We start from the raw sequence: 20,141 nt of genomic DNA, 5'->3' as shown, positions 1-20,141 counted from the left end.
TGTTGTCTTCAGGATAATCCTTTTAATGCAGCAGTTCTGACGGTTTTCATGTTACTTTTGCTGTTCAATTTGAAAGGAATGATTCCTGAAGTACAGTATACAGTTTTTTTTTCCACAGTAGTTTTGGTTGGTTTAACTAGAGCAAGCAAGGTTAACAGTGCTTTAAAACACAATTCTATTAATATAGAGCATCTGTCATAGCAATGTAGGGAACACTTCTAAAAATGGCTAACGTCCAAGGCTTCAGTTAGTATTGATCACTTATTACAGACATTTGTCTGTAACTTGTTGGAGAATATAAATTTTCAGTTACTTGGCTTTTCCGTGTTCCACCTGATTTTGGACAATATCAGATGACATTCGTTTTGGAGATTGCTTCACTGCTTTTATTTTGTAGTTTAGCGGTAGCTGGTTTTGTGCCTAAAAACTGTAGTATTGAAATGACTGCACTGTTTTCCAAATCAGGAAATGCAGTTAATTTCTTGTTATTTCCATCTGGTGGGATTTCCCCCCTCCCTGGCCAAATCAGTACAACTTAATAATGATCAATGAGTGCACTGGCAGAGCATTTCCTAGTGAAGTACTAAATTAGCACACCAAAGCTTGTGAACCCAGTATTGGCATTCTATTGTTCTGTTGTAAATCTTTAGAATTCTAGCTTAAAAATAAGATTTTTGCATGTTAAGTAATTATCTTTTTTACTGAAGCGTATTTGTAGGGGGATAGTAGTCATTCTTGAAACCTTCTCTTAAACTTGCAAATTTTTTTCTTCTGGAAGAGACCAAAAGAACTATTCCTTTGGAAATAGTTCTATACATTTGAAGTTCGGTCATCTGCAGTTTGTTCTTAATACTAACTTCATTATGGGTTGTAGAAGCAAAGGATATATATTTTGCACACAGTCCAGAAAATATCACTGAATTGTTTTGTACAGAGAATCTTACAGTACAAAGACTGGCACTGTTATCTTTCAGCTTTTGATAGAAATTTATGCATTTTGGTCAGACTTCCCCCCTCCCCCCCCCTTTTTATTATATCAAAAGAGTAGTTTGGATGGTGGGTATACATAGTCATAATTATAATGGAATATAAAGGAATAATTTATATAACTTATTTATTAAAAATTAAATGTGATGTCTACAGAGAACATGTGTTTTATGTTTTGCTAGCTATTAATTTACATGTATAGATTTTCATATTCAGGAAGGTTGGGGTATTTAATGAAAACTGGGAACAAACAAGCAACCTGTTTGGTTTATGTGTCATAAATGTAACATGTTTGTGGTCTGTTATAGATGTGTAGATAAAAATACTGCAGTAACCATAAATAGCTGTTTTTACGTCTGGAATTTATTTGGTTTTGTTTCTTGAAATCTGTTGATGAAGGGAGGGGGGGAAAAAAGGGCAATCAGCATTAGTCTTATATATTTTGTTTCTTTTACGACTGTCTGAGAAGCAGTGATTGGGTAGCAAGTTGCAAAATACCATAGAAATGACTCATTTCTGTAGGCAGAGTGAACTTCAGTACCAGTGGAATGGGTAATACAAACAGGCTGCCACTTCTCTTGGCTTTTAAGGTTTGGTTGATAAGTGGGATGTAGCCTACACTTGTAGACTAAACCATAGGTAATTGCATGCATTTTGGCTGTTCTGGAGTATATTGTAGGAATACATGAGATGAGTAAAAGTTGTGGGGTTTAATTACTTTCATCACAATGAGTTCCACATCTAAATTGCAGTATGTGTGAAAAGTGATTATATCCTTCTGTATTGCCTTTATTACATAGTTAGTCTGAATAGATGATGTCTTCTCCCGACTTTGGTATTTACTTTGTCCTAGTCAAGGTGTCTTAGCAAATCTGTAACATCTGGGAGCAGCATATAAAATGACTTGAAGTAAGACAGAGACACTGGCAAAAACTAGAACATTTAATACTTGCGTTCTGTTAGCCTGGCTTTTTGTGTACTTTCTTCTAGCAAGGGGAAGCATGTTTAAGGGATCTTTCATGTTTGATTAAACACTTTACAAGTGACTGCCCAAAACTGTAGGTCTTAGAAAACCTTGAAAATTGTTTTCACCAGTGTAATTAGCGCACAATACTGCCAACACCAGGAAATAGGCCAGCATCTCCCTTCAGTGCACTTCTTCCTGCAGAGACTGTAGGAAGTGCTGGCTATTCTGCCATTCAGATTCAGACTTAAAGGTCTCTTGTCCCTCTCCTGCGTAATGGCTTTCCTGGTAAGTTACTGTCCTGTTTCCTGACTTGGAGAATCCAGTCCTTCCTGTAGTGTATGGAGGTTTAAGTAAACATTGTGCATTTCTAAAGCAGGATAAAGTGAGAATTACGGTGGTGGTTTTTATCCCCTCCAGCATTTGAAAGGGCTGACAGAAAGTTGTGAGCTTTTTTTGAAAAGTGTAGTTTCAGGACAAAACCTAGCAGTTGGTAGATTCTTATGTAAGTGAAATGTAGTCTTCTGTCTACTCCAGATCAGTTTTTTCATTGATCATGTATTATTTTTTTTTAAGAGGCTGGCATGTGATATTTGTGCTGTATCAGGACCAGGGCACCATTTTGCTAAGCATTCTGTGTACACCTACAAGAGTGATCTCTGTCTGAACACATACAGAGGTTCAAGAAAGAGAGTGATGGAATAGAGGAGCTCTGTTTGTTACCTATGGCATACATACTACTTGACTTTTATTTATTTTTATGCTGGAAGGCTTAGAGTTGAATACTCTGATCCGTCCTCGAGCCCTCTGTTTAGTAAGTAATACATTCCTTCCTCGCATGTACTACAAGTGGAATTGAGGTGTTAGGACTTCTACTGTGAGTATGCTGCTCCGCAGATGTTCCTATATTCATTCCCAATCCTAATTTCATTTTTTTTACCATTTAATGCTGTGAAAAGGAGCCTTGTAGGATTTAATTGGCTATCTCACTTAGAGCTGTACTAGTTAATTACCAGTGGGTGGGGCCTTTAACTGTGGTGGTGAGTTACTGGTGGTTATTCTCCCAGTGTTTAGGTACAAGTCAGGTAAAATACAATGAAGCAGTGTTTCACAAATTGTCTTTGTGCGTTGAGACAGCTCTGAATGATGATAACCCTCATCAGCGCTTTGTCCCTTGCCAGTCCTTCTCAGGTACGCTTTGTTTGTGTCTCGGCGAACTGTTTTTAAGACTGTTGTTTATAACTCTGAAGCAAACTGTACATTTTAATTTATTTAGTGTTTGTGTGGGGTTTTGTGTGTGGGGGGTTTTCCCCCTTGTCTTAATACTGAAATTATTTTTTTCATTCTTGGCTTTAAAAACAAAAGAGTTTGTTCTAAAACCAAACTATGCTTCATGAGCACCTTACATCACTGCGAGGGTGGATGTGTGATATGAATGTTAAGGGGGGGGAAAATGACTATTGTAAGAGACCCTGCAGGGAGAGTGGTGTATCACCCAGCTACCAGGTCTCCTGCCTGAGCTCTGTGCCTACACTGATCAAAAGAGAATTCCGCTAATCCAAGGCTTGGGAGAGCAGAGCCATTCAAAGTGGTTGTGTGTAGCATATAAATTTGTGAACAGAATTGGCCTTGTGCCTCTACGATGGAAAGACATCCCATCAGTCAGTAAATCCCCATTCAATTCATAGACAATCAGGACCAGCTGTAGCACGGTTAAAGTTGACAGCTCACCAGAGGATAGGCACGCATTTTACAAACACAAACCACCTCCCCTTAGAAAGGGGCCCAGGCAGCCTTCTCGCTGGCTAGCAGCGCTGCTTGAGTGGTTGCTCTTATTTTAATTAGCCAAGGAGAGGTGCAGTGATTATTGCCAACAGGGACAGGAGGGCACTGGCAGATGGGGTCAGAAATCTTATATCCCCTTTTGTCTGTCCCTCTTCTCAGGTCTGACTGTATTTAAAACTAGGATTTTAAACCTGGTTCTACCTTACTGATGTGGAAGCAGTTGCACAAAGGACTGCTGCCTAAGACCCATTAAATATGACTTTTAGTTCAGCTGGTTTTCAAATCCTGTCTCTTCACAGGCATCTTCAATTGTAAAGCAGTTGTTTCTTGAGACCCCATAAATCTGCAAATACAAAAGTAGTTTCTAGTACAAGACCTCAAACCCTTACCATTTGTACAGGAATAGAAGTTAAAAGTGTTCTTGCAGCAATGGCAAACTCAGGTGAAAACATCCAGAAGACTTAAGTGCATAGCAGCTCTCCCTACAAAGGCAGATAGGACACTTACTACCAGTCCTGGCCAATCTGCCATAAAGAGGAGAGTCTTCCTCAATCCAGGTACTCAAAGGGTAACAGGAGGTAGATCCTCAGAACATGGCCATTTTGTATTTAATAAATGTTGTGCAGTTCAACTGTTTGGTGGGCACTGTTCATCACTACTCTCTCCACCAGTGTTCCCGTGACTTTGTGGAGCAGTGGTGTACTATTAGTAAGTTAGAGCTATGCTTTCTCTCTTCTGGAAGACCCTCTAAATAATTTTTTTTTCCTCATGTGAGGTTGTGCATAAGCTCTTGGGTATGGAAGATGCTGGTCCAAAACTCTGCTCAGATGGGCCAAGTGAAGAACTTAAGTCTCCTGTACACCAAGGAGCATGAAGATGGAAAAAACAGTGCACAGGCCCATGAGGGGAAGTTTTTACAAGACTTAAGTAACTGTTTCCTCATCCTAGGTGTTAACAAGTTTAATGAAGGCCAGCAGCATGGCATTGATGCCCAAGGTAGTATCTTTTCAGGTGCTGGTCTCTAGTTCCCTTTTGTAGTGGTTTTTCACATGTAAATTGCTGTTAAATACTTTTCCTTGTACAGCTACAGTAAAGATGAAGGTGGGATGTTAGGTATGTGGATCCTGTAGTACCCATGGTCATCTTTAATGCTTAGGAGATACCTTCATTTGTGACGGGAAAGGGTTTTTGCAGTTTTAAATCAGAGTTCCTGAATAATTGACACAATACAAGATTTAAAACACATAATTTTAATAACCCCCACAGGGGGAAAATATAGCTTATAAAACCAAGATGGTTAGGAAGAACAGATGGGTACTTGAAAGAAGAGTAAGGAGATAGTGTGGGTTGACCAAGCCAGCAGCCAAGCTCCTGCACAGCTGCTTGCTCCCCCCCTTCCCCAGCAGGACAGGGGAGAAGAGCAAAATCAAGTTAACTTTTGGGTTGAGATAGAGGTTTAGTAAGTGAAGGAAAGAGGGTGGGGGCAAACAAGTGATGCAATGGCAGTAACTCACCACCTCCCACAAGCAGACCCGTGCCCAGCCCATCTCTGAGCAGTGGCTACCTTGGCAGACAAAACCCCCAACCTTCTGCCATCCCAGTTTTACTGCCGAGCATGTATGGCATATCCCTTTAGCCAGTTCAGGTCAGCTGTCCCAGCTCTGCCCTCTCCCAGTTCCTAACCGGGGTTTCTAATTTTTTTAGAAAAAGAAATCTGTGACACTGTGCAAGCACTGCTCAGTAATAACCAAAACACTCTCCTATTTTCAAAATTTTAGCTACAAATTGCAAACACATCACTGCGAAGGTTGCTGTTAAGAAACTTATCTCAATCCTAGCCAGAACCAGTACAGAAGTATAATGTTCATAACATCTGTTTCTCCAACCTCTTGTACAGCTGAAGGCAGTCCTGTCACTTCATGTTAGCTTGGTCAAAGTTTTACTCCCCCTACAGTGCTGAGATCAGGTGATGACAAAAAGCTGATCTTTACATTTTAGCTCCTGAGGTTTTTCTAGTGTAATCCATGTGCTCCTCTTCGAATTTTGGGGGGAAGTTTATTATAAACAATTATAAAAAATATATACCAAATTAATTTCAGCGAATATTTTAACTATACATAAGACAACACATTCTTAGCATTGATGTGCTACTGGAAAAGTTAGTTGAAGCAGTATTCGGCTGTCTTTCTAGGTAACAAATGCATAAAGAAGCAATGAAGACTGTGCTGAAATACAGTACCAGCGACTGTGTGCTTTTCTAAATTTAATTAAATGCTCTGTATGACAGAGGTTGTCAGTGCTGGGACTCCAGCTTACAGCTGATCCGACCTATCAGTCCTGCTCCCTTTCCTTCACAGCACAGTGCTCACACAGCACTCCCACCTACAGGGTATTCCTTAGCCTGGCTTCTGCAGTGCTCACCAGGACCCTTCTCTGATCTGACTTTTTTCCTGCTTCTAAAATGGCAGAGAATGGCAGTTTCTTCCCCACCATGAAGCGAGTTGAACTGGCTTACAGAAAAGTCCAGTGAACTCCAAAGCTGGAGCAAACTTAAGTGGCAGGAACAGGGGTAACAGAAATGGCAGCAGTGGCTGGATGTCGCTCATCTGGTAGCAGTGAATGATTATGATGCTCAGTGCTTCTCTTGAAATTTGTGGTGGTAGCCACAAAAAATGTTGGTAACAAGTGAAGACAGGTATAAAATCTGCAGTTATGGGTTATTGCCTCTATAAAACCAAAAGTGTTCACAGGGCTATTTCCTTCTTTAAACCTAAAGGAATATTATCAAACTTCCTAAACTTAACTTTTAATTGAAAACAAGAGCAAGATTAGCTCAGAGCACAGCTTCACAGGAATGTAATGAGTTAACAGAAGTAAGCGCTAGTATAGCATTTGTAAGCTATGAAGTTGGGTCTTCCAGCTTAGAAACATTTACCTGTTTTTATCATTGTACAGCATGTTATACTCAAAAGAATACTCCAGGAATAGGTCTGTAAAGGAAAAAACCCAACCAAACAACCCAACCAAAACCCCCCAAAAACAAATCAAAAAAAGGAGAACAGTATAGAAGTGTGCTTAATGGAAGAAACCTGTCTGGCATTAAGTACAGCCAGAAGGAATCTGGGTAATGAATTAAATGGATTCCAATTTACAGATGTTGCTGATGCTTTAGAAAGGCGACCACTGAGGTTGCAGTGCCCAAGGTTCCAGATGAGAGTGGGCCATTAAGAATTTGTTCAACTACTTCCCTTTTTTTACTGTCCAAAATGGGTGGCGGATTTTTTTTGTTTGTTTTTATAAAGTTTTGACAAAGCTAATTATCTCCTTGAAAACATGATCAATGCCACAAGTGAGAGGAAAAAACCCAGGCAGATTACAAATAAAGCACTGGTAGAATCAAGGGTGATGGCATAACATTCCTTGGTCAGTTTTGTCAATAATGACATAAGGCTCCTGGATTTCATTTACTTTCGAATTACAGTTTTCCACCTTTACTTCACCACATTCAGAAGAGTCACATTCAGGCTGCAAGAGGTTCCTTCTGCCCTGTGTGTTGGTCCTTCTTATGCATGAAGACCGAACATCAATACTTTGTGGTGGAATGTAGGTGAGGTATGGGGGCTCTCTAATGTGTCTGAAGCACTCAGATGCTGTATGTGCATTAGAAGTATCCATTAATAGTCTCTTGCTATCAGAACCAGTTGTGGAATCCTCCATGTTCCCAGTAGTACAGCATAGATCTGAAGATGGCTCAGTATGTACAGCTGCTGTGTTCTGCATCTGAGCGTTAGTCAGATATGTATGTTTTATTTTGGAGTGATTAAGGTCTTTTACATGCCTGTCACTTGTACTTGCATATGATACTGACTCAGGTTGGCCGGTTTCCTCTACTGGATACCTAAGGTCTTCCTGAGAGTCCTCGATCTGTAGTTTTGTGAAGGTTAAAGGCAGCTCACAATCTTCCTCCTCCCTAGGGACACTGCAGTTTTGGACAGATGCAACGTCCTTGTATGGCAGAGACTTCAGCTCATTGGGTTCATCTGTAGGGTCTGGGTCTATGCAATTTATGGCATCATTAATTTCTGCTTCAATTGATTCTTCAGGGATGACCTGAGCTTTGTACACCGAAGTGTTTTTGCTGTCACAAGAGCTGTCAGCAAATATTGCAAAGGCTGGCGGACCGCTTGCTCCTGGTGAGAGTGGCACAGGCCTGATCTCATTTGCAGTTGACTCTGCAGTGACTGCCAAAACACATTCTTCACTTAGACTGACTCTTGGCTTTTTTTCAAAAGCTTTTGGAGGAAGAGTCTCACTGAAAATAGGTGTTTGTCCTATAACAATGTCACTATATTTGATCAAGAAGTCCTCGCTGTCTGAGCATTTGCCTGGAAAATGTACAGTGTTAATGACTTGCCTTTGGTGTTCCTGAAGCCTGTTAGTGGATTGAGCAACTGCTAACTGAGGCATGTCATCTTTGATCTTGAGATCCTCAGCAGTTTCAAAGTACATATCACTATTAGTTGAAGACTTCTGTTGAGTAGCAAGGCACAAAGATGTCTCACTGTTTTCTTTATTTTCTAGATTTTCAGCATCTTCTCTCAGGGGTTGATTCTCTTTGTCGTTATCTCCATGATGCCCGTGCATTTGTGTTTGCTTCTGTAAGGTCTTCTCCAAATTGCTATGTTTTTCTTCATTTGTCATTTCAAGGATGGTTTCACACTCAATTCTTGCCAGGAACATTTCAAATGCAGTCTGCTTTGTTTCCTCGTTGTTTCTTTTTTTGACAAGTGAAAACTCTGTTGCTGTTGTTGCAATGTAACCTATTTTCTCCAGTACTGTTTTTACAATGTCATCTGGGAGCACAGACTGAATACAGTAGACAAAATTACCGGTGAATGTCTGAAACAGAATGCAACATTGTAAAACAGATGAACACTGGGGGATGGGGGTGGGGGTGAGGGGAAGCATGAAAGATTTCCTAAAAATCAAAAAGTTTTTTTAAAAGATGTAAGTAATTTTTTAAATACATGTTCCTAAAAGCCTGAATTTTGAATCAAAGTGAGGCCTTTCTAACTGCATTATTTTGTCAGCCTCCCAAGCATTATAGCTTTGCTATAGCACATTAATTTCAGTTAAGTTACGCCAGTTTAAACCTGCTGAGATACTGGCTAAAAGCATCAGTATTCAAAACAGAGTAAAAAATAATTTTAGTCAAACTACAGAACCTCCGAAATAAATCTTATGTGCTCGACTGAAGAACGGAAAATTTTAAACAAAAGAAGATTCTTAGAATAAATCACCGAGGTCTAATCTTTTCCTAAAGAAACAGACATGATGCACTCTCTGTGCTAATCATATTTCTTAATTGGTGACAAGACTGTCACATTTTGCATGTTTCAGACTCCTGCTTTAACTCTACTTCCCCTGAATTAAGCTGCCATTTCTTTGAAAGCATCTTTTTGAAGGGAGACTATTCTGGCAGAAACACTGCCAAAATACAGCTTGAATAAAATGCTGTTGCTGTGTAACAACTTAAATCGTTCAACATCTACCCCAGGCATGAGGCCTAGTTTGTAAACTGGAAGTAGTTTTTGGTTTTGTCTGAAACACTGTGATTGAACAGATTATGTTGACATAAGCATAACCAACTCCAGGCAAGTCAGAACAGAATGGAGGCAGGAATGCAAAGTCAAGACCTCCAGAATTAGGATACCTTATTTTCAGGCTGCCCAGAGTGAGACTTACTGACCTGCTTCCTAAGGCTGAGTCCTAAGCATTAGTCTCAGAAGCACATGCTTGGGGGAGGACAAAGCTGACTTCAAAAAAGGCCATTAACCTAAAAGGCCATAATACAGTGCAGGACCAAGGCTCAGCCCATTCTCAGATAAATTTGTCAACAGTGTCTTACTTCTCAGCTTCTGTTTCTTCTGGAGGGGAAGTAAAGTGCAGGCATGCAGGGGGGTGACATCAGAGCAGGTGAGAGGCAGGACACGTGAACAAGTATTCCACATATAACAAGAAACTTTTTATCAGACCTGTATGTACACAAGATACTGGTGACTGTCCAACTTGTGCCTTGCAGTCGAATTATTTCAGGCCTTCAGCAGGCTGTCTTGCACTTTGGATTACCCACAGTGGTGCTGATTTTAACGACGCATAGGATTCTCATGTTATGAAAAGATAAGCCCATTAACTGTAGACCTGGTTATCTTACGCTTTGCCCTGTTTTAGGGAGATGAATGAGGAGAATCTACAGCTGTTTGAGAATCCACAGATGGAACCTAAGGTCAGGAAGAAGGAAAGAAATGGCTTTTCCTCACCAGCACCCGTTGCTGTAGGAAGGGAAGTAACTTTGCATCTTGGGTATTCAGGTATTTTGTTTAAATACAAGTAGGTTTTGCATGCGTTGACGACCGCTGTCTCTTCCGGACCATGAGACATGTTCTAGGGAAGCAGGGTAACCTTCCACCTTGCAACAGCAACAGCATTTCCTTCTTAGGGGAGGGGTTTCCTACCCACTGCACCAGCTGCACTCACCAGAGCTTGGGCAGGTGGCAAAATCACCGGCCCAGCAAGATACCGGCCCACTCGGCCATTGGCATCAAACTGTAACTAAAGGGACCACTAGGGCTAAAAAGCATCACCTCCTTATGGGCAAGCAAAGGTTAAAACTCAGAGTAACGGCCATCTGTGCCTTTCACTGTATCTTTTTACTTCCCCACTAACTCACAACAACTGATAATAATAACGTCTGTAATGCTAACGATAACTTGTCTCCGTTTCCAGCCCCTTGAGCTGCTCAGCGCTCCTGGGAAGGCCCCTGCAGGCCCAGCCTCGGCGAGGCCAAGGCCGCCGAAGGCCAGCGAACACCCCGCAGCGCTCAGGGCACCCCTACGCCGTTCGAAAGCGGCTCCTCACGCTGTCCCCGGCTCGCCGAGCCCCCTGTGCCACAGGCCCGGGGAAGAGGCCTCGGAGCTCCGCGGCCACCACCCCACAGGCCGGCCGAGGCCTCCCCGGCCCGGCGGCGCCCCCCGCCCAGGCCCCGCGGCGCCGCCCACCTTCAGCGACCGGATCTCCTTGCGCCACGGGCTGAGCAGCAGGTTGATGCAGAGCAGCTCCAGCACCTCCAGCGCCTTCAGCAGGTCACGCAGGACGGGGCCGCCCCGCCGGCCGCGGGCCCGCCGGCACCGCTCCGCCACGCCGCACACGTCCAGGGCGCCGCGTCGCCGCGAGCCCAGCAGCCGCCGCGCCCTCGCCTTCAGGGCCGCCTCGTCGCAGGCCGCCAGCTTCCCCTCCGCCCCTCGGGCCGCGTAGTACGCCATATAGTCCCGCAACACCTCCTCCTCGGCCGCCGCCGGCTCCTTCATGGCGCCGCCGCACCGGCTGGGCCTCCCGGCGGGCCGCGGCGCCGCTCGGGCCGCCATTGGTCGCTGCGCCGGGCGGTCAGTGGTGCCCCGCCGTATCAGTCAGGGCGGGGGGCGGGCGCCCCGCCGAACTGAAAGCGAAAGGCGGGAGGGCGGGGCCGGCGCTGCCGCGTGGGCGGGGCGATCTCCGGCGCTGTGCGCGGGCTGGTGGCGCTGAGCGGGGCCGCGTGGCGCTGGCGCTGGCGCTGGCGCTGGCGAGGCGAGGCGAGGCGAGGCCTCTCGCTTCCCGCTCCGGCTGCTCCGGGCCTGCTCCTGCCTCTTTCCAGTGCCGTGGTCCCGGCTGCTCTCTTGGCTGCCCGCGGGCCATGAAGGGAGGTGTCTGCTGTCGGCTTGGGGAGGCTTGGCTCGGTGGTCAAGGTCTGGCGTGGGCGTGAAGGCTGCCCTAATGGTGACTGCGCTGTGGGGTGAAGTGGGAGCATCTGTAACATAACCCCCTCTTTGTGTGTTTTGTTATTCTTGTTGTATGTTGCCTCAGATGAAACAGGCTTGGGTCTTCTGCTATGGTAGCTGAGAAGTTTCCTGGAAAGGGTTTGAAATGGAGGTCGAGTCCAGCAGCTGGAAAACAAACCCGACTTTTTGTCCAGATGGTTTTGCTAATCTTGACTTTCGGAACCTGAATTTTGGCATCACTTCATATGGCTGCTACAATGTAGTTCACCTGTGTGATTTTATAACTTAGTGTCAGCATCGGCCTCCCTTGACCTTAATTTTCCTTGTAGACCAGCTGGGCTGGTGCCTTTAGTGGTGTCTCTGCTGACTTTACTTGCTGCAAGTGTGAATTTGGCTTAATGTTTTTTTAATGGCTCATCTTATTATAGATTGTCTTCATTACACTATAGGTTTTTAAATGAATATCTGTCTCACTGCTAACCACTGGGAATGTGTGGCTTCTTCTGATTAAGTGAAATCTCAGGCTTGACCGCAGTCCTGTTTCTTTTCTTGCAGAAAGTGGCTGTATGGAGTTGCAAACAAACCGGTTTTCTCTCTGACTTTCCAGGCAAGTGGGTTTTCCAAAAACATATGCTTTTGATCGTCATTCCAAGTGAAATGTCACTAGGAAATACTTCTGTAGAATTTGTGTATGGATAATTGCTATATAAAAATTGCTGATCTAGCCAAGAGGGAAGGGGGAACAAATCCCCATACTACCACCACATGTTAAAATGAGGCCATCTGGCCATCTGCCGCGATGTCTGCGTTTCCTCCTCTACCATATGCGCATGCATACACAGACAAGCTTGGCTATACTCTTAGCAGGGTGCCTGCAGGCAACTTAGTTCTCTTCTTGCCATGTGCAAAACTTTACTGACCCAAATGAAAGGGTTGGATTTCATGTTTCTGCACACCCGCTCCCACAGGGGTAGGATTGGATTCTTTATGCTTTGCAGTTCCCCTTAATGTATAGAATAGCTGCATTTTGTTAAAGCCAGGCATGTTTTAGTAGAATGATTCAGGGAATCTTGCGTTGGTTCTTTTGAGAGTTTCGCTTCTCAGTAGAGCATATTTGTATAGTACAGAAAATACTGAGTTATCTCATATATCTACCTATTATTGCATTGTTACACTTGGAATTAGTTTCCCAGTACAGCCTCCAAAAATGGGATTTATTTTCTGTATTTTGAAGGTCTTAATACTTTGAAAGCCTGTTTTCTAAAAGGGAAACTTAATTGCTTCCCTGGCATGTGTGTGTGGTACCAATCCTGTCACTGCCAACAGGGCAGAGTACTTGCCCATGACCCGGGTGCTCAAAAGTCCATTTGCAATTTCCTAAGCTATGAGGTCTCCCATCTTGCTCCTCCTTCATCAATGAAATTTTGAAAGAGATTTTCAATGAGGTTTTGCAAAGGACTTTTGCTCTTTTCTGGGTGTATTAATTTTGTTTATTATTGATTTCAATCTCTTGAAGAAATAAAAAATACTGCGAGGAGCAAAGCTGTGACAAAATAATCTTAAGTTTTACAGGGTTCTTTCACTGCTTCATTGTCATTTGAATTTATTTAAAAAAAAAAAAAGTCTCTCCATTGTGAATGGATTTAGTTTCATTTGGGGTGTTACAGAAGATAGACTTTATGAAAAAGACTACAGCAAGATAAAAGCCTGGTCATTAGTTCTAGGGGAGAAGAGGAATTCAGTAGAAAGGAATGGCCGCTTCCAGCTGCGCATGCAAACTGTTGCTGTTTCCCTGGAGTTCAAAAGATATAATGCCAATAGCTGGTGAACTCCATCAAGTTGTATACCTGATTTTTCTTTTTTTTTTCATTGTAGTTGGGCTAATTTAGGCAGAGAAGGGCTATTGTAATGGCATTGATAGGAAATGCAGGAGAACAAATAAGAACAAATAAGCATGTGGACCTGTCTGAAAATCTGGGCTGTTAATTTATGGTATGCTTATGAGTTCAGTAGGCAGTGTTCAAGCATGTGTTACTGTGAGCTATGGAAAAGGGAAATAAAGATGAACTTTGCTAGCTGAGAAGAAGTTTTAATACATGAGATGCCGTTGGGGATTCAGAAAACATGGATTTAGTTTCTATCTATCAACATTTATATCAACATATATATCAACAGAAATATTCTCATTTCACATGTAGCTTTTTGCTGTGACAACAGTATGGTGTTAGGAATCTTGTAGTTCTCACTGGGTCACTAATGTGGTCTGGGCTAAGAGAATCCTCCTTCCCAGAGGGTATTGGCAGAACATCTAGGGTTTGGAAACAAAAGTACAACTGACAATTCCCAGGCCATGAAGCAGTGTCAGACACTGTCAGACAGTGTTAAAGAGAGGACATGGAAAGCTCCACTAGAAGGAGAGGACTGAAACTTGGGCTTTCCATTCTCAGTAACATGTGGAATCTTTCCCCTTCATTCTAGTATCTCATTTCTATGTAGCAGTGGGGAACAGCTTTCTATTCTCTGTCATGCAAAACCAAGAAAAATAATAACCAGACCTTTTAACTTTCTTGTTCTTTTTTCCTAGGTAGTCCAGTTTGTCGTCCTCCTTGAAGTGTACAGCTTCAGCCTGGACTTGGTTTCCTAACAGACCAGTAGTGAGTGTTCTAAGAATAACAGCACTGTTTGTATTCCCAGGCTGTTATTAGTTTTTCTTTTTTTCCTAGTAGTGTGACAGTATTGGCTCACAGTTAGGCCGTATTTGTTTCAGTCTAATTCTCAGACATTCTCCTGTAGTTTTAACAGGTTGTTCTGTGTTGTGTTTGTGAATTTGAGCCTACATTTCTCAAGTGCAGGACTTGTATTTGTCCTCAATGAACTGTATCTTGTGCTTTTCAGGCTGTTCCTCTGTCTCTTCGAATTCCAGTCCTGTTGTCTTACATACTCCTGCCTCTCTTAGTTTAACGTAAATTGATGATTTTTAATAGGTCCATTCTCTCTCAAAGCTCTGAAATCCCGCAACACTCAGCATTTTCATTAGGACATAGGTGATCCCACCTGATGCATCCTTTCAAACTAACAGCAATTGATACTCCCTTGTATGATGATTATTATTTTAATTTACAGAAGTCTGTGGTTATAATTTTATGTAGACAGTATGTCTTTAGTTTAAGGAGGGGAATAATTTGTCAGACTGTACCATGAGAGTTAGATCAGTCTGATGTAGTTTCCATTCAGGAAATACTGTTACACACCTTGCTGTGCTAAAAAATTACCTGTTTGAATATTTCTGGGAAGACTGGCTTGTTATTTCCTGCCTTTTCTTTTTCCCTTGGTGACATGTTGCCATTTTCCAGTCTCCTGACCTCAGTAATTTTCAGATGTACCTATGTATGTGTTTGTGAGGGTTTCTGATGCTTCCTGAAATGCCTGAGAATATTTCAAAGGTAACAATTTTCACTGCAGCAGTACTGTAGACTCTTCCCTTTCTGCTCTTGCTTAGCTGGGCTGATCCTGGCTGGGCACACATGGACTCGTCTGCCTGAGCAGAAGAGACCTGACTGCTCTGATGGCTGCTTATTCCTGTGATCTCTGACAAATGTAAAATCCAAATATAAGTGGCTGAACTGTGATGTTGCTTAGTCAACAGTTGCTTAGTTGTCTGATTAACAGGAGGCTAAATAAAGGCTGTGGGTAGTACCAAAGTGATACTGACACAATAAAAAGCACAGAGGCTATACATGTATGTTCTTTACTGAAAGTTTTGTGTAAAGATCAATATACTAAAAATCAAAGCAAAAGAGGTGACTACAGAAATACAGTACTGTTATCGCGTAGCAAGAAACAGCATGTCCAAACAATTTTCTTTCTGATATTAGTCATGTAATAAATGAAAGGCCTGTGTTAAGCCAGTTTTAGCACTACCATTAAAATTATGTGAGAGTTTACGATACAGTCTGATAGGAGGACATGAATTTCTTAAGAGGAGTGTTAGGAGACGCTGTCAGCTTTGCCAAGATTTTTCTGGGATCTTAAATATTCTTCAAGAAATGAAAACATGTTCCTACTGTATCATTACTAGAAATCTCAATGCTGTTCCAGTTTAGTGTTGGAAGCTGTTAGAGCAGCTTTGGAGCTGTAAACTTCTCTTTCAAGTATTGTCTGTTTGCAGGGTTGGATTCATAAGCTTTTTTTCCCAAAACGTTGTTGGTATCTCCTCGTTAAAAAGATTAACAAGAGTAGAGAATTTTAAGCCACTCTTGCAAGTGATAGTGGTAAGGTATCGCTGAAGGTAGCATATTCTACTTTTAATTCACAGGTGTTTTAGGTTTTTTTAGGGTATTTGTTTATAACAAATGATGTAGCCTATGCATTTAGTGGTAACTTAGAAAAATGCTGCAGTATGGAAGTGTATGTTTTGGTTGGCTTCCATATCTGTGTGACAAAGGAGCTGAGATTATTTTGCTGGACGAGCCCCTCATTGTGAACTCCTTGCGGTGTGATAACCAGATCACTTGACTTTATAAAGCAGTACACCACAAGAGGGAGTAGTCAGCTATTGGTAAGTAATGCTGCTACATGCAATCCAGGTCGCAATGCTAAGGATGCTTAACTCATACCAAATGAAGAAAGGCTTTGATTAGTTTTCTATAATCTTAGAAATGCATTTCTATCATGAGGTAAAATACAGATTTCCCACTTTCATCACAGGCCTACTTAAAATCAGCTTACTTTGTAAACCACAGATAGAAAGTTAGTGGAAGGGCATGAAATCCCTGTCAGGTTAAAAAGCCTAACAGGTTGAAAGGATTTCCCAGCATGCACAGAAACTGTAAACATCTGTAACAGAGTAGAGGTTTGCCTGCCAGGCGTGAAAAGCGCTCTGTGCTTGTCTTCAGAAGAACCTTCAGGTTTGTCATGTAAGACATGTAAGAGACATGCTTTCAGGGGGAAAAAAATAATCGCATTTGCTTCCTAATATTTGTTTATTAGATTTCCCCCGCCACCTCCCCAGTAGCAGCCTGAAGTAAGCCAGTCTGGTCCCAGTGCCTTACCCTATTCTAGGCAGGTCTCCAATAGCTGCAGGAAGACACAGCTATGAAAGCGTGTCCTATTCTGCATAAATAAACCGCTGTGCTTTCCTTCATGTTTTATTTTCCTGCCAGTAAAACTGACTGGTACGTTTCTATGTTGGTTTTCATTTCTGGCCCCTAATAGATGGTGTAGAGTGTTGTTTCTCTTATTGCAGGATACTTTGCATGCCACAAAACTTTACATTTGTACTTTATACAGAGGAATAGTTCTGTCTGTTAAAAGTACAAATGTGAAACACAGCCTACATTCTGGCAATTCCAGCTAGCGGTTTTGCAATGCAAAATTGTGATTTTTTTGTTGTTTTGGATATAGTATACTAAGAATATTGAAAATCTTGCTGAACTGCAACAGAATTCTGTTATTTTAGCAAAATACATATTTACTCTTATCTACTTAGCAAAAAATGTGTACTTACCTTATCTCATCATGTGCATATGACTCAGTCAGTAATGGTATAATTTATACCGCAGTAAGAACCGTATAATTACTTCCCATCTAAGTATTAATTATAATTGTGTCAATCTTCAGTGTTGAATGATGATTACAGTTGAAAATTATTTAGTATTTACAAAAAATCTAAGTGCAATTTTAATAATTTGGATGATGCTTCCTCTAAAACGCGATTTTATATTTACTATACTCATTTTTACATATCCTTCAGTGGGGGTAGTCTGTTTTATCAGAGTAAAAAAAAAATACCATTTTTTTCACTGAAAATACCTCTAAGATTTAGTGGAGATGAGCCTCTGATAACTCTACTAACACGTACTGGTTGAACATGTAGTTTAGTTGTTACGTGGAGACAGGGTGCTTGTGTACTGTGCAAGACTAAACTCACAGCTGCAGTTTGCCTCTGCTGTTCCTGCCAGTGTGCATCTCCAACTTGTATGCACTTACCAAATGAACATGTGAGTGAACAGAGGCTAGATTTGTGGGTACCAAAATTTCAGTGAAAAGGATCATGCCTAATAAAAGAGGCTTCTGTACAAAGTGAGGTTCTCTGTTACTGTGCATGCCAAGTCCAGCATCTATGATTTATATCACACTAATGCAATTACTAGAGATCAAGGTCCTTTGTAACACTACAGGCTCCTTACTGAAGAAAGAGACCAGTTAGGGCCTGAAAATGCAGTCATGCATGGGAGTCAGCATGAAGCATCTTCTGGGATTCCAGGCACTGCCCTTCATTGGCTATAGCAAGTCCCTGTGAAGGGCATGCAGCTCCCAGCCTGCACACAGCTGTAGTTCAGCTTCTGTAGGTAAAGCCAATTGGTGTTTGGGTTTCCATTGCCACCTCTCCATCGCTTGCCGCTGGTTTCTTTTTGAGGAAGACTGAATAGCAGGCTTTGCAATGCTCTGGAAAGCCTGGTACTGGCCAGGCTTTCCAAAGGAAAAGTGTGACTCACAATAATATTCTCCTTTTTCTTTCACTCCTGTATGGCACTGATAGTCATATTTTGCAGGCAGTGCTCTGTCTCTGTCTAAGGAAATACATATTTAGACAAAGCATTGTTTAAAAATGCTTTGTTGCCAAGACGCTGAATGAAATGTACTTACTAGTGAAACCTAGAAAGACAACAAAATGCTCATCTTTTTCCTTCTGCTTTAAAACATGCGAACTATCGTAAAATCAAGTAGGCTTGACTGGATAACATGTATCTATGTTAGGAGTGGCTGATTTCAATGTGTTTTGAAATGCTTCAAAAAGGTCAGATGCACCACTTGTCACTGCTGCTCTTTTATGCTGTGTGATGTCATGGAACACTTTGAAGCACAAAGAGGGAGGTTTAGGTAAACTTTCAAAATTCGCTGTAAAAAATAAAATCCCATTGCATCCCTGTTTAAAGATATAAAATAAGTAAAACTTTCAGAGGTTTTGTTCTTCCATTTAAATGTTTTTTGTTGGTCTGAGTTCTTCAGAAGAATTGAAGGAAAGAGCCACTTTTATTCACATGATTTGGTTCAGAAGGGTCTGGTAGTCAGTGGAAGTATTTTTCAGTACTTCCATTGGAACGAGTGGGATGGGGATATTCTGTTCACACACTACCGTCTCGTACAGGGGAGCAGCCTCCAGAGCGAGAGATGACAAAGAGATGGATGAAATGGGCTGCTGCAAGTCCTGCAGCCTGACTGCATAATTTGCAGCTTGTCCTGCAGTCCCAGATGCTGCTGCTTCTTCCAAGCTAATGTTTATAGATATTTCATTTCTTTGACAAGGGTCCGTAAGAGAATATGGGGGAGGATCATCTGTGGGAATATATATTTGTGTTGCTCCTGGCCCCACACATTCATCGTAGCTGAAAGAAAAAAATAATTTTTCATTAGATTCCTGTAAAAAATGCCACAGTACATTATTTTCAGCATAACAGGGGCAGGTAAAGCGAGAAGAAAAGGATCATCTGGTGTTTTGTTCCTCAGCCACATCCTTGCTTATCCTGCCATGTGAGACACTCCAGAGCATAATACTTAAAAGCACATCTCCAGCTACCTAAAGATAATCCCAGAGGTCTCAGTGACAGTTCAGACCCCATCCTCCTGCATGAAAGTAACATCTGTGGCAGCATTGTTCTGCTGGGGCCCCTGGGGATAAGCCCAGCTCCTTACAGCCTGTTATGCAGGAGCAGGAGGAATAACACTGCTGGCTCACACAAGGCTGTGCACGCTGCACCAGTCACGTGAGTGTAACACAGTGGGGACTCAGTCCTGCTCTCAGCTGCTTCTAAGCAGTGAAGTTAGAAAATGGCTGAGGAAAAAGGAAGTGGTGTTGCCATTTTAGTTATGAAATAAGGTATAGAGAACTTTAGATGGACTCTAGAGTATAATGTCAAATGGTGTCCTTCTGACTCGCAGGTCTCTGGTGCTCAGCCAGCAGTTACATGTGGTGGGTTGTCTGGGTTGCAGATCTGTGCTGGCAGAGGCAGCAGGATTTCTTGCTGAGGTGCAGAGTTGTGATGAATAATCTTGACAGACTCATGCTGGTCATTCTGAGACTTGGCAGACTACCTGTCATGTTCCTTCCAAAAAGGAGGAATGCAAGACAGACCAATTTGTGGGGTTTCTGTGAGGAGCCAACTCAGGTCTATCCAGGCTTGTAGTTCTGTCTGTGTCACTGAGCTAGAGCCAGGGGAACCTATTAATTACCTCCTCACTCCACTGCCATGCTCAGTGCTTGCTGTCCCTGTGTGAACACAAACGGACACCTCAGACTGGAGCTCGGACTGCACAGCCTTGGGAGGCCCATGAGGGGTAAATAATGAGCCTGAATAGACCAGTGTGTCTTTGTGCTTGAGTTTTCCCATGTTCTGTGTTGTAGGACGGGTATGGGACAGAGTGGACATGAGCAGGCTCCATGCATTTGCACTGTGCTGTGCTGGCACTGCCCAGCCCTCTGAGCTTACGGGCTCTGCAGAGGTTGCACTGTGGCCCTGAGAAGGGCTGAACCAGAACTGGTGGATCTAGTCTGTTATTTGGGTGGTCCGCTGCCTGACTGTCTTAGCATC

General features: G+C 42.5%; 2 protein-coding genes and 1 long non-coding RNA gene across 4 annotated transcripts in view; 1 reads left to right on the top strand and 2 right to left on the bottom strand.

The window, feature by feature from the left end:
- Nucleotides 1-4,970: 4,970 nt before the first annotated feature.
- LOC106112442 (uncharacterized) lies at nucleotides 4,971-11,175 on the bottom strand. Its single transcript, XM_055818711.1, has 2 exons — nucleotides 10,795-11,175; nucleotides 4,971-8,635 (listed from the first exon to the last, which is right to left on the bottom strand). Exons 1-2 carry the CDS (start codon nucleotides 11,158-11,160, stop codon nucleotides 7,133-7,135), a joined length of 1,869 nt encoding a protein of 622 aa, XP_055674686.1. The 5' UTR covers nucleotides 11,161-11,175; the 3' UTR covers nucleotides 4,971-7,132.
- Nucleotides 11,176-11,361: 186 nt separating this feature from the next.
- The window catches only part of LOC129785638 (uncharacterized), a 112,667-nt gene continuing 103,887 nt past the window's right edge, over nucleotides 11,362-20,141 (top strand). The window contains exons 1-3 of the long non-coding RNA XR_008749788.1: nucleotides 11,362-11,517; nucleotides 12,106-12,161; nucleotides 14,139-14,204. This is a non-coding gene — a long non-coding RNA (uncharacterized LOC129785638). The remainder of the gene's footprint in view (nucleotides 11,518-12,105; nucleotides 12,162-14,138; nucleotides 14,205-20,141) is intronic.
- Nucleotides 15,283-20,141, bottom strand: part of BEAN1 (brain expressed associated with NEDD4 1) — a 62,736-nt gene continuing 57,877 nt past the window's right edge. For both annotated transcript variants that reach the window (XM_055818647.1, XM_055818645.1), the window contains one exon: nucleotides 15,283-18,938. In XM_055818647.1, coding sequence (XP_055674622.1) covers nucleotides 18,590-18,938 — 349 coding nt within the window. In that variant the 3' untranslated portion in view covers nucleotides 15,283-18,589. The remainder of the gene's footprint in view (nucleotides 18,939-20,141) is intronic.

The sequence above is a fragment of the Falco peregrinus genome, chromosome 14 (genome assembly GCF_023634155.1).
Source record: "Falco peregrinus isolate bFalPer1 chromosome 14, bFalPer1.pri, whole genome shotgun sequence".
NCBI lineage: Eukaryota > Metazoa > Chordata > Aves > Falconiformes > Falconidae > Falco > Falco peregrinus.
The sequence above is the reverse complement of the archived record's forward strand: the minus strand, read 5'-3'. Positions and strand labels throughout refer to the sequence as shown.

Coding starts and splice junctions, on each gene's coding strand:
- LOC106112442 (XM_055818711.1), bottom strand. CDS start 11,160: ATGGCGGCCCGAGCGGCGCCGCGGCCCGCCGGGAGGCCCAGCCGGTGC. Junction 8,636..10,794: donor AGGAGATCCGGTCGCTGAAG/GTGGGCGGCGCC, acceptor ATTCTGTTTCAG/ACATTCACCGGTAATTTTGT.